The sequence below is a fragment of the Pollachius pollachius genome, assembly GCF_949987615.1.
Source record: "Pollachius pollachius genome assembly, chromosome: 5".
Taxonomy (NCBI): Eukaryota; Metazoa; Chordata; class Actinopteri; order Gadiformes; family Gadidae; genus Pollachius; species Pollachius pollachius.
In genome coordinates, this window is record NC_136938.1 from 16917620 (window position 1) to 16932037 (window position 14418).

Below are 14418 nucleotides of genomic sequence, written 5' to 3' on the forward strand. Positions count from 1 at the left end.
CATGCTAATTAGCAGGGAAGACGATGGAAATATCAAGGTGGTGCTACCCAGCACCCGCCAGGTCAATTGTGAGCGAGAGGAATAAATAGCTCACGCATATTTCCTTTCATAACTCATTTTCTCAATCCAACACACGGCTGAGAAATGATAATGTCACCATAATGAAGCCTTAATCAAGAAAGGCTGACTACTTTTCTAGGTGTTTCACTGTTTGCAAACAACTTAGTCATAATCGATATCCTCAGCGATGGAAAGGAATCCGCTCTCCTCTCTGAAAAGCAAAATTTTTGCCAGAAGCGATATTGATTTTTCTTTTTTGCCTACCCTGCGTGCTTTACAGTCCAGAGGTGTAGACTGGCGCAAAACGCCCTCCCTGGTCTGGAGAATCTCCTTCAGAGCTGCTCCCTCTGTGAAATCTGAGTAGTTTTGTCCAACTTGACCTCTTGTAACCTGTTAAATGGGTTACGGCTGTTTCTCCTCCTGTCCTGAGGATTAGGAAGGATTTTCCAAAGTGCGCCAGAGAGATGGGGAGGAAATGAGGCTGGAGAGAGGAGAATGTGATGGAGCCGCACTAGAGGTTACCCTGAGGGAACCATGGGGGATGTTGCCCATGGTAACAGGTTCATTCACATGACCAGCTGAGAAACATGGCCTTTGGTCATTTCCAGGGTTACATCAGAGAAATATGTAGGCTTTGTCTCTCTCTCTCTCTCTCTCTCTCTCTCTCTCTCTCTCTCTCTCTCTCTCTCTCTCTCTCTCTCTCTCTCTCTCTCCACTGTATGAGTGTGCCTGCAGGGATCCATGCAGTGCATTTGTGTATGTCAGTGTAAATGTTGTGTTGGTGTGTGTGTATGTGTGTGTGCATGCGTGTCTGCCCTTTGTGCCATTTGTGCACACCACAATGGCTTGAAGACAGAAAGACAAAGCGGGGGGATTTAATGGAGTGTCCCAGGGCGCAGCAGCGTTGTTCTCCCTCATCAAGCACACTGCTAGTGCTTTACCCCATAATGGCCGCCGCGTGCCCTCAGCAACAGCATGCTTGGTGGTTCCCTCTTACTCATTGCTCATTCGCATAAGGCCAGGTGCGACCGGCTTCCATGCGGGGGACGGCAGGTTCAGGAGATGCTGCTTACTGCATTAAAAAGGCAAATGGATGCCGTTATGAGGACGCGCAGGGACCAGGAACAGCGAAATGGAAAGAGGTTGGTGGGGGGGTTTAATGAGGTGATAGCTGGAGGAGTGGGCACGGCGGCCTGGTCTGAGGAGACAAGCCAGCGTCTGCCAGCCTTCCGAGAGGGCCACCCTGTGCAGCTTCGGTCTTGTTAACACGCCCATCTGGGTCCTCGTTGAGTCATAAGCGCGCACACACACACACACACACACGCGCGCGCGCACACACACACACACACACACACACACACACACACACACACACACACACACACTACGTACGTAGACTCACACACAATGACACTTGCATGCACATGCAAAAAAAGCACATGCAGTCTGCTGTTTTTCAGTGACAACTTACCGGCGAGTCTAACTTGGCAGAGTGAGAACAATCTAGATCTACAGTCTAGATATTTCCTCTGATTATCAGCTTTGCCTAGAGTGCTGTATAGGCCTACCTTGTTGTTTGCCAAATTTTCGTGTTTATTTGGTTATTCTGTATTTGGCAACAGAGTGGCAACATATTTTGGCATCACACTTCAGTTTATAATTCCTCAGACAAGTCCATGCATGCCTTATGCAATAGTCATGCAAAATTAAATTTAAAAGGACAAATAAGCAAACCGGAATCAGTTGGAACTGTTATTGAAAACTAGAATCTATCAATTACGATGTGTCAAATTAAATGTATTATCACAACATAGTCTACACAGCAGTGTTTTTTTGTTGCTGTTTGTTGATGAATTTTCATATTATTTATATTTGTAACATGTAAGATTTATTAATCATGCTTAATAAATAAATAAACAAAAAGATGAGTTATTTAATGCAATTCCACAGGACATTTGCTGCACTTGTAAGGCAAGTATTTGCTGCCCCCTGCTGTTTACATGTTAGTTATCTATTAATGACGGGATGGAAATCCATAAACGTTACCTATTTTTTGTTGTTGAACTTCTGCCTTTGTAAGTCAGTTTGTAGAACTTTTACAAACAATGAATAATTAAAGACGAAAACATAAAATCGAAAAGCAGAAGCTTCAGAGCTGTTTATCTGTTGCCTTGGAATTCAAAGGTTGTAACCATAAGGAGATTGAAGTCACATACTGCTAATGTTATTCCATGACTTTGAGAGGCTATAGTATCCACTGTTTTCTTAATCAATTCATAACCCTTCCCTGGATGATGATAAACATTTACCAGAAACACCATATTGTTGTCACCATAAATATCTTCCTTTTTGTCTGAATTCACTTTATGCCGTTTAAATGCAAAGTGGGGCCCTGTAAGAATAGCAACATGTGGATTTATATAATGAGTTGATAATGTGGATAAAGTGAGTCTCCTGTACTATATCCCATCCATCTTTTTTGAGTTGTTGTAAAATCTTTTTTGTTTCATTTATCTACTCCAATCACAAAATATAAGACACTCTCAACGGGTTTCGTGGCAGTACATATGTGTCATTTACTGTCCTATATAATTCTCACCTGGGATAGTTGATCAAGGATAGATAAGAAGAGAACAATTGCGAAGGAACAGTGACAACTGCGTTATTTTGTGCTTGAAAGACGGGTTGATGCAATACCGAATTTACTCTGAATATACATAATAGTGTTTTGCACAATGAGGCATTAAATCAGCAAGCAAACCCTGTTGTAGCTGTTCAATTCCCCAGTCAGCTAATCAATGGATTCGCTCTTGTCTTTCAGTGGGCTGGTTCTCTTTAGACTTTGTCCATTCTGCTGATGAGGTGTGGTTTAGAATTCAGCCAGGCCGTATACTCTAGTCTATACTCTCTTGATTTGCTCTTCCATCCTTCACAGAGGCCATTGTGTCCCCTCGCCTGAGATAAGCTATCCATGCGTTCCACCTGGAGGATTGACAAGCACTGCGGTATTCATCAAATTTACAAAGTCTTTAAAGCACACAGGCACAGACAGACCCACACACACAGACACACACACACACAGACACACACACACACACACACACACATACACACATACACACACACATACACACACACACACACACACACACACACACACACACTCAGCCATATACACCATTTGGTTCCATAAGAATGCTCTCTTTCAGAGGCGTCTTATCAATACTGATAAGTTACAATAATGATCAGCCCAAAACACAAAGAGACCAAACCATGTGGAAAGTCTATAATTTAGTAGCCTCTATTCAAAAGCACATTCTTTCTTTTATACTTTTTATACTTGCAATCGAGTTTGTCAAGCCTCTACTCTATTTAAAAATAAACAGAACCTTTTTTATAACCTGAGTGTATTTGCCCTCTGAAAAGGTGCATCTCGAACAGCTGGAGTTTGTTTATCCATTGTTTTTAACAAAGCATTGCATTCCCAACGTTTGTCTTTGAAGCACAGTTACACAACTGTTTGCATTTTCATTTTAGTTTATTTTTTACCTGAACCAGCTACAGATTTTTTTTTTATCCACCTATTTATCTGGGGTTTGTTTGGGTCATTGTCATGTTGAGACTTGTAACACCAAAGCCATATAGGCTGGGGTTCCCCTATGACCAGGAGTAAGGGCACATCCACGCTCTCCGAATCATATCTATGCAGTCACTTTAGATACTTGAATGCTGTTGTGTTATTCTTTTCCACACACTTGCTGAAAGTCCACACACTAGCTGAAAGTCCATTTCAGCTAATTCCTGTTTTCCTCATTTCAGTGAAGCCATATTTGCTGTATATATATATATATATATATATATATATATATATATATATATATATATATATATATATATATATATATATATATATATTATCATCCTGTGGTCTGCTGATTGTAACTGAGGCAACTCAGAGGTAAGTGTCTTGCTGTGAGCTGGGCCTGGGGATGGAGGAGGGAGGACTGAGCAGCAGCAGCTGTGGCCCTGTGCGGAACAATAATTTCCTCTTGCTCTCAGTGGGCCTGTGGTCACCCCGTCTGCCCACATGCGCATGCAAGCAGACTAGACTAACATGCGTGCACACACACACACACACACACACACACGCACACACGCACACACGCACACACGCACACACGCACACACACACACACACACACACACACACACATATGCAAGCATGTTCATACAAACATGCACACACAAATGGGGAGATACAAACACAGACAGTAGGGTGAGTCCGTCATCAAATAAACGTTACCCTTTGTTGCTGGAAGAAAATAACAAGATTTCTTGCCGATGTAGGCCAACATTCAGTCACAGCATTGCATTTGTTCTGTGTCACACCGCTCACGAAAACTGTACTTTTATCAGCGGAGTAACAGTGTCCCCTCCTGGTTATTATATTACATTACATTATTACGACCAATAGCTGCATTCATACGGCAAAATAGACATACGGCAAAATATAATATTTTGATATTCATTTCTTTGTTAATGAAATGGAAATGATACTCAACTATGACAACTAAGACTAAATTACTTATGAATTCATAAATACTGGAACAAAATAGTACAACGGATTATCAGGCATGTAGCTAAACATTAATTTGTATTACTTTCCAAAGGCTACTAATACCCACTTTGTTGTAATCATGGCTGTACTATTTATTGTATAGAGCTGCATGGGATGATTCATTACACAACAGATTGATTTATGAAATAAATCTGCAAAACAAGGGATTTGAGGGCACATCAATTCTGTCAGCAGCTCTGCACGTCTCAAAGAGATGACTCAGAACCACTCAGCAGGGATTATAAGATTTGTTTCAATGTATTTGTGGATCATCTCTTTTGTGTGTGCTTGTGTGGTTGTGTATATGAGTGTGTGTATGTTTATGTGTAGAGTTGTGTGTGTGTGTGTATCGAGTCTTTTATCTCCTAATTCAGGAGCCAATCAGTAGTCAGTTTAATTCCACCAGTCTGGTACTTTTACTGGGTTTACAGGGTTACATCAGAGAAATATGTAGTCTCTCTCTCAGCATTGAGAGTGCTTAACCACACTCAAGCATAGTGAAAATTCACACCTAAAAATGGAAAAAAAAAACATGCAAGATTCTGCATGAGTGGCTGCTGCCGGGTAATCAGGTTAGAGAACATTAACAAGTGAGCAGAGCCCATCACACTGGCTCACAAACCACCCACACTGACACATGCAAAAATATGATTACAATTACATTCCCCAAGTGTCTGTGTTTGTCTGTGAGTGAAACGTGCAGAAGCAAGAAGACCTAATAGTCCTAAGCTGTTTAAGTTATACTTTGTACAACACATCTGCAGTGACAGTCCATCGTCTGAGACAAATGCAGGGTGAGAGAGATTCATTTGTCAGCCCCGGGATGGCTGGACAGGATGGTAGGGGAGACTGATGACTAGTTTAACCACAGTTAGAGGGTCCCTCCCTCTTAGTGTGGATGGGGGGGGGGTGACACTAGACTGATGAGAGAGTGGAGGGAGGGAGAGTGTGTGAGACCTCAATACGACACTTTACTATAGCCATCATCAATCTTCTGTATCTCTGAAAGCAATGTGTGTGTCTGTGTATTTGTGTGTCTGGGGGGGGGGGGGGGGGGGGGTATGATAGAGGCTGTCGGAGAGAGGGAAGGCCGGAGGATGGAGTGTGATGGTACATGACCGGTTGGTTAGAGGGAGAGTAAGGCAGACCACGATAATGAAATTCAACAGGCAGACGGGCCGCAAAGAAAAGTAATTTAAGCTTTGTCTGGTTATAACACATTTAAATAATACATTGAATCCACCTTCAATCACAAGTTCAATATATTCTAGAGATAACAGCGAAGAAAAACACTAAATATATCCCATAAGACACTTGATTTAAAAGCCCTCCCCCTGCATGGTCTGGGTTTAAAGTAGCTGCGTGTCTCTGATGGCCTGTGATAAATGGCTTGTTTGCCCCTGTTGCCCAGCGTGGGTCATAATTTAATCGCTATTAAACTGATTAATCAGTCATTGATCTGTCTAGAGTGTTTCAATTATTATTTTTTGAGTTCATTAAGGACAAAGGGAGAGACCTTATTTCACAATGTAAGCATCAATCCTTTCTAAAGATTTCTCAAGTAATGTATGTAGGTTTAAGTATTCATTTGACTCACTATAAAAGAAACCCGTGCAGGCAATGTGACCCAGGCACACGATCATTCATGCCGGTTAGTTAGTTAGATCCATGAATTAAGACAAATCTTTCCTATGATACATTGTTAATAGTAATGTTAGCAGAAGTAAGTAGTGGTGAAGAAAACCACTTAATCTGTTTTCAACATTTTCTGTGAAATAACAGTTAACAGTTTGTAGAGCAAGAAAGTAATTGAGAAATAAAGTGATATTGAGAAAAGAGTGGGAAAATATATTTAATATAATGACAATAAATGTAATATAATCTGAAATATTTTGATATTGTCATATTGTGAAATCTATCTTTGCAACAGATGTTTGCCCTCATATAATAATCACTTAAGTGTTTATTAGTAAAGAAACATGTGACGCAAAAATACATGCAGATGGATAAAAGGAAAACAAGGGATGACAATCTTAAACAACAAAAATAGGGTCCTCTTTGTTTTATGTTTGTGACATATTTGCATCTGATCTACAGTATTGATGGCAAGACAGGCTCTTAGCAGAGGTGGATGAGATTGAAAGGTATGACTGTTTATCATTTAGGGGCCGGGTGGATCAGGAAATACTAAAATCTCTTGGTAAAGCGTACAGCACTGAGGTAGATTGCCCAAAATGAACTTGAATCAAACAAATTAAATAAGTAATGTCTGCAGTGTCACAGAGTATTATTAGAACTCGAGCACTCCATACTCCATACTGGTGGTTGTGGGTGTTAGGTGTTGCTTGTCGAGAAAGAACAGAGGATAAACTGTGTTGGGGGATTCAGAAATACAAATAATGATCTAAGGATTTGAGTTTCAATAATTAAACTGATCAATTACAAATAATTATACTACTAGGCAATATTGTAAAGCGCTTTGAGTGGCAAATAGGTTAGAAAAGCCCTATATAAATGCAATTCATTTTCAAAAACATTTTTGGGTTTTACAAACCAATGCAAATAACCATTTATCGATTGAATGGCATGATATTTGCAGTACTTCTATTTTTTTATTTCTCTTTTAGTTTCTTTTTTATTTTTTAGTTCTGTCACCCACATTCCCTGTGTAGGATTTATATATTTGAGTCTCCTGTCTTATGTTCTACTTTAGGATGTACTTTCATTAAACTTTCATTAAGACAGGCTGAAACACATGCACATCAGCTATTACATAAAGTAAAGATGGTTAAATAAATCTATAATGTATTTTATTTTCCACTCTCTAGATCAAGGATATATCGACCAATTGTGAGAGACTTTAAATCCTTCATTGGCAACTTGTTAGTCTATACATGTGTCAAACGGCTACTTACTGTATTGCCTCTGTACCCATGCACATTGCAAGGTACACACACACTGTGCACACGCACAGATATAAATATGTAGCCAAGGTCACTTAATGAATGTAAACATTAACGTCTAATCTTTACATTTATAACAGCATTTAAATTGCTACTCATATTGTCTATTAATATTTTACAAATTTTCACTCTTATTTTTCTGGTCTGCACTTTCTGCAGTGACACCCAAATTTCCTGTCTCGGATAAATGAAGTGCCCTATCTTATCTCATCTTAATATACTGTTTCCTGGATAAAATCAGTTACAAACCTGGACTCAGCGACATGGTTCTCTCAATTTTTCTTGCTCCGTCTCTCTCAACACGATCCCAAAAGGTCTCATCCTTTTACAACACCTCTTTCTATCAGCATAGATGGGGCCTGTGGTGCACCTTAATCAACTAAAGTGCAAGCCATTTCATGCTCCACCGTCATTACCAGGATGCAACCAATAGGGCTGATGATGCATGACCAGCTCCAGGACCTCTATATGTTGGTGAATCGCAACGTTTTTTCTTTTGATGGAAATTATTTCCTGTTAAAACGGTAAACGGTAACTGGTTATTTCAACAAAAAGATAATATCTGCTTTACTAAGTCAATACTGTGTGGTATATGATACAACAGATGGTATAAATGTGTCTGTAAGGGCCCCAGGCACAATGTGTGTGTGTGTGTGTGTGTGTGTGTGTGTGTGTGTGTGTGTGTGTGTGTGTGTGTGTGTGTGTGTGTGAGTGTGTGTGTTTGGTAACACTCCTACTCCCCTCATTCTAAATTACACAAAACATTAGGGGTGGGGGTGATTTAGAAGTGTGGGAAGAAAATGGTTTAAATTCTTAATCCACTCCATTAGATCTCATCAATCAGATAAAAATCACGATGTAAATGAATATGTATAATAAAGGAGATAAGGTGAGGGGGCACAGTGAAAGGACTGATACAGCCTCCGTCTCTCTGACTCACTCAAAACAATGACTCACTGTCTGCATTTTCTTCTTTATGCATAGACTGCTTGATACACTATAATGCATGGAATATTATGGTAACCTGGGCTTTACGTCAGGCATGTCAAATGTCCTTTTCCCAAACAAGTAGACACTGAACCCAAATAGCCTTACTTATTCAAAGCAGCACCTCTACAATAACTGCCTTTCTTTAATAGAGGCAAAATAATGATTTATCTTACATCAATCGATTTCATCAATCAGCCATTTAAAAAGAATCCATAGTATTCAATTGAGAGATTAAAACATACAATAAAATTACGGCAAACATCGGGTTATCATTTGAAATATTTGAGGAGATAAATATATTGTTTGACAGAATATCTGCTTAATCTTATGACCAGGACACCTCGTCTGTTCAAGATCATTACAACTCGCCTTCTTGTTCTGGGCTTCGTCAGTGGTGCGCGCTCTACAAACTAGCGCCGTGAACATAGACTTTACAAATAGAATAGACAGCTCTAGCATATCATTATTTTAAAATGGATAACTTTGCGTGCATTATTTCCAACCATTCATAATAACATTTCTCGTGCTATCATTTGGACAGATAAACTATTCGATGTCGTATATTGTCTGTCTATAATTGTCTATGAATCGAGACGTCCTAGAATGTACAGTTCTATCGCCATGCAGTCGTGCCTCGAGAATACAGTGAGCGCGCATGTCAGGTTCGCTGCAGAGATCCTGCTCCTCGGCTCTACGGAATAATCCTCGCGGTGCTGTTGACAACGAGAGATGACAAACAGCTGAATGTTAGATATTCACAAAGATAACGGGCAGATACATAATATACAAATTGGGTCGAAGCAAATTATCCGCTTCCTGCTGGAAGACACCGCCGCCAGTTCGAGGACAACGTTACTGATGGGATCCTCAGCGGTTTCTAGATGGAGAAAACGAGAGGGTGGACTCGCTGTAAATAATTAAATATCCATCTGTTGTCAAAAAAAATAAAGGGAAAATGCATCTGCATCAGGTGCTGACGGGAGCTGTGAACCCAGGAGACTGCTGCTACTCCGTGGGAAGCGTCAACGACATCCCATTCACGGTGAGCGTTTATTTCGATCATGTTTGCAGTGGCAGCCAGCACTCGATAAAGCCTATTCCTACTAGCAGGCTGCTTGGTTAGCTTGCTAGCTAGCCAGCTAACAGTTAATGTTACACTGGCTCTGGAAAAGCTGTCTCGGGAGCTAATGTATTAGCTAGCGTAATGGTTTGGGACTTATTTTCCCTGGCCGAGGAATTTCCAAAGATTCAATCAGCTCAACGAGTTTGTATGGACAGTCCTTGGCCACACGTCACGTCTTCTTATTCGCTTTCACACCTACAATAAAACAATGGCAAGCAAATATGCATATTCTCTATTTGTTTACGATGCCTGATTAACCTAAGATGTATTTAGCTCCAAGCCACTTAGCCACTTAAATGACCTTTAGCTACATCTCATCTTGTACTACTAGTGCAAGGGAATCCCTTTGCGCAGTCCTAACGTATTTGGCCGGATAGGGACGCGAAGCGACGACGTAGCTAGGATTGCGTCCCTGCTAACAATACCGGTTTTAAGAAACGTAGATATTTGGTCATAGCACTGCTTTCCCAATGTATTCATCCAGCTAACATTTTTCTTCAGTCCGCTCCATGGATCATTAGCTCGGCTGTCATCTAATGCATCAGCTGTGTAAAGGCATGACGTAGAGAGCCATATATGGATACATGAGCTCGCATGACCCGTGGGAGGAATATTAGATGGGACATTTTCTTTTGGGGTATATTTATATCAATCACCCTTCTTGCATTGTTTGATTGGTACTGACAAACAATTTAAAAAAGAAAACAAATTCAATCCAATGACGAGCTGGAATCTCAGGGTCCAAAATATACAACATACGCAAATGTACAAAAAATTGTTGCATGAAATACAATGATGTTTTCGTAAACAACAAAACAATGGTGTGTCCTTCCATAAACTTTTGTTTACAAAGCATTGTCTTACCTAAAACAACCTTGTTTTCAACTAGTTCCAACTGAATAAGCAGCGCTACCTGCCTTGTTCCATTATGTCCTAAGCTACATAGACTCTACAGGGCCGTTCCTTAAGACATGTGCTTCGACTGAGGTATAGTGATTTCCAGATCCCGTCTTGCGGTTGTTATTGTTGTTCTTTTTTCAAACGAGACAACATGAGGGGCTCGTGCATCTCCTTTCCATAGAATGTATTACTTCTTTGTGTTTGGCGGGAGGATGCTCTGGTCCTGTGGTGATGGAAGTGAGATGGAGAAACCCCTCTGCCTCCTCTGACCGACCTGTGCTGTTGCTCTATGGATACACACAAGCCGGACATGAACCAAGGCTCTCATCTGCACAAACACACAGCACACCGCAGGATTTGGGGCCTTGTATGGTGCCATGAGGGCATGGTCTCTATACCCAGCATTTGCTTTGAGTCTTGAGAGGGCGTTTGAAGAACTCTAGATCACCACGTCCACTACTGTTACACTCACACTTGGTCCTAGGGCTACAGACTCTGGTACACACAGACAGACGCACACACACACCCACACACTTTCACATACATTCATTCACACACACACACACACACACACACACAAATATTCATTCACACACACACACAGATTCATACACACAAACTTACACAAACTGAAACCAAAACACACACAGTAGTGACTTGCCTAAACAGACTTACCTAACACACGGGGCCTTTCCTTTTTATCGTTAAACAAGGCTCAATGAACGCTAGGGAACAACAGTCATATGGTACCGTAAAATTAACACTTGGACCAAGGTACAAAGACTAGGACTAGATTTACAAGGATGGTGTCAATACACAAATCAATTGGTCCAATTCATAACAACGGTATGAATTATTCCTGGTAAAATATCAAGTGACTCAATATGATGATAGTGTACGTTTGATGAATACATTTGAAATAGGTTGGATGTGTAAGTCCTCTCCTCTGACTACAAACCATACATCCTACTCATAAGAAGTGCAAGGGCAAGCATTATCAACATTATGTATTTGATATATTTATTTAACCCTTTTAATTGTTAAAGGATTGGTTGGTTGGATGATTCTAGAGTGTAGTGTAGTAGACACCATTATCTTGACCAAAATATTAAATAGTGAGTTGGTTGGCTTCATCTGGAAGCCAACCAACTAATAGCAAGTATGTGGGGCAACTTGATAAAACACTTTTGTTCCAAACAGGAAATTCAGGGTCTGTTGATACATGTCTCAGTATGTTTTCTTTAAAAAACCTTTTTGGAACTAGCTAGCTAGTTTTGTTCGTTTTTAAACTGAAAAAGTCTTCTTTGGTTAAAAAAATGAATAACAATAAAGCTGTTACACATGTTAGACCAGTAAAAAAAACATGTATTATGTGGCATGAACTACTAACCAAATCAGAGTATTTTCTGAAATTTCGGTCAATTTTGCAGTACAATTAGCAGAAGAGCCTTGAGTTAGTGGAAACACAATAGGTGTTTGTTGCTGTAATAATAATTACAGTAGTCTGAGGAGATATCGTTTCAGACAGGATCGTCTTCTCCTCCCCATGTAAAATTATAGATGTCCGAGTCCGTACAACAGATTTTCAAAATAGCCAGTTGTTCATTCAGCCCCCCTGGCCAAGTCTGCCTCTTCTTCCAATTTATCATTGGGATGTGGAAGAAGGTTTCCAAAACTACCCGCCAGATTATCAGTGTTTGAAAGTCCATATTGTCAGTATAGAATACTGAATTAAATAATTTAACCTTTTTCATTTGGATCTTTTTCAATTGGAAATTATTCCCTCCCTTCATTTCTAAAATTTCTCGTTTGTTTGCATTGAAAGCTGGACAATAACTTATTTTGGATTTTTTTTTCTGCCCATTCATTTTGCCACTACAGTTCATCAAAGGCAAAAGTCAAAGGCAAATAAGAACAGATGGACAATGAGTATATTCCACTTGGTAGCAGCTGTAGCAGCAGAACATGCTTGCGTGATTGAATTAAGCTCTGGGAATCATGACATTTGATGGAAATTCACACATAAGCAGTCTGGCTCTCTATTCCTCTTTCTCCTGCTGTCACTATCCACAACACGTGACGACAGTTGTTTAATCAAGTGTTTCCTTTTTTTTCTATGTTGTGCACACTTTTGAAAGAAGGATGGACGGCTATGGGCTTTAAATAGTGGATTAAATAGTGGCTTGGCTCCATGCCTCTGTACATCCAAAGATCATGGAAATTTTAATCTCCAGTAAGTGGGGTCGATAAAAGGTCTAAAATAGCAGAACCTAACCTTGATGATAAAGAAAACCAAGTGTTATGATTGTGACAGTTCTTATTCCTGAAAACTTTTAATGAAGACATGACATTTTTTTGTATTCACTATAAAAACAAATGTGTTATTTAACAGCAGACCTATGTGAATCAATTGAATGGATTCATATATTTCATTCACATGATCAACTTCAATCAATCTGCTTCGTGTTTTGGTAAATTTCTGAAAATTCTCTTAATGTGGGTATGCATATGTTCCAATACCAAAACCATTGTTTGTCTTGAAGGACCAGAAATTAGGCCATCTTCTGAGTGATGCTTTCAAAAGTGACCGGTAGAAATTGTGAGGTAAATATCTGCATCTAGCCTCCATAGCTACAGTAGCTGGTCCCCACCAGCTACTGTAGCTATGGAGGCTATAGTATGCTTGCATACTACGGGTAGTATGCAAGCATACTATGCAAGCATACTACAGCCACTAGTCCTACCAGTCAAAAATGAAAGTGTTGACATTTTTATTTCTGTCTGGCTGCCAAAAAAAATACAGCCAACATACAGGTTCCTGACAATGGGAGCGACAATGTGCTGTTGGGTAGGTGGGCCCATCTATCTGTTCAAAGCAGATATGTGTTGATTTATGGTGCTGTTGGTCTCAAGGTGCATTTGGTTGCAAATAACCTTACTGCCTGGTGTTCAGCACGGGCCTGGACTCTGCGTGACGGTGACCGCTTTTAATTTCTGCCATAATGTGCTGAAGCGACTGCTGCAGCAGTCGATCCCATCCCCATCCCATAAAGGATCTCTCCCATCTTCCCCCCCTTACCTTCTCTCCCGCCTTTTCATTTTTCTTCATTACAAAGAGTAATTTATAATCCATGTTGATGGTTCCTATTTGTTTACAAACACAAAAATGTAGCTATAAATCAGCTCGACAAAGAGCTGCGTCATTCTTCCATATTATTACGTAACATTTATTTGCACAATGTAGACATAGCGCATCATGCTAAAGATATCCAGATGAATCTATTGAATCACTTTCATAGCCAAACGATGTCGTGACTGTGCAGCTTTGCGCAGCCAATAGAAACCTACTGCGGAACTCCAGCTCTGTGTTCTTGGGAGCCAAGCTGTCTGTTTGAGTCCTCTGCTCAGCCCATGACCCGGTGGTTCCCAGTCTCTCCTCCAGTTCTCCTGAATAATGAAAAACTGGAGCTTGTCTGTGGCTTCTTGGCACCCTTTTTATTGTTGCCGTTCCGGCATGTTCCACGCATGTTCACTGCCAAGCCACAACTCGTATGTCATCTGTTATCCCTGTGTCATCTTACCTCGCTTCTTTCTCCCTCTCTTTCTGTACCCCTGCCCTGTCCCACACGCGTGTACAGTGGCGGCACACACCTTTGGCTCTATACAGAGCATGTTCAAACCATCAGGTCAACATTTTCGATCCAATAAGATATTTTGAAAGGGGAATATCATTTTAGTCAATTTAAATTCTATTCATTTGAGTT

At 40.3% G+C, this 14418-nt stretch overlaps 1 protein-coding gene across 4 annotated transcripts in view; it reads left to right on the top strand.

Annotated features, from left to right (window-relative positions):
* The first annotated feature begins 9333 nt into the window (after window positions 1-9333).
* dmxl2 (Dmx-like 2) overlaps window positions 9334-14418 on the top strand; it is a 45005-nt gene continuing 39920 nt past the window's right edge. For all 4 annotated transcript variants that reach the window (XM_079736683.1, XM_079736685.1, XM_079736684.1 and 1 more), the window contains exon 1: window positions 9334-9673. In XM_079736683.1, coding sequence (XP_079592809.1) covers window positions 9587-9673 — 87 coding nt within the window. In that variant the 5' untranslated portion in view covers window positions 9334-9586. The remainder of the gene's footprint in view (window positions 9674-14418) is intronic.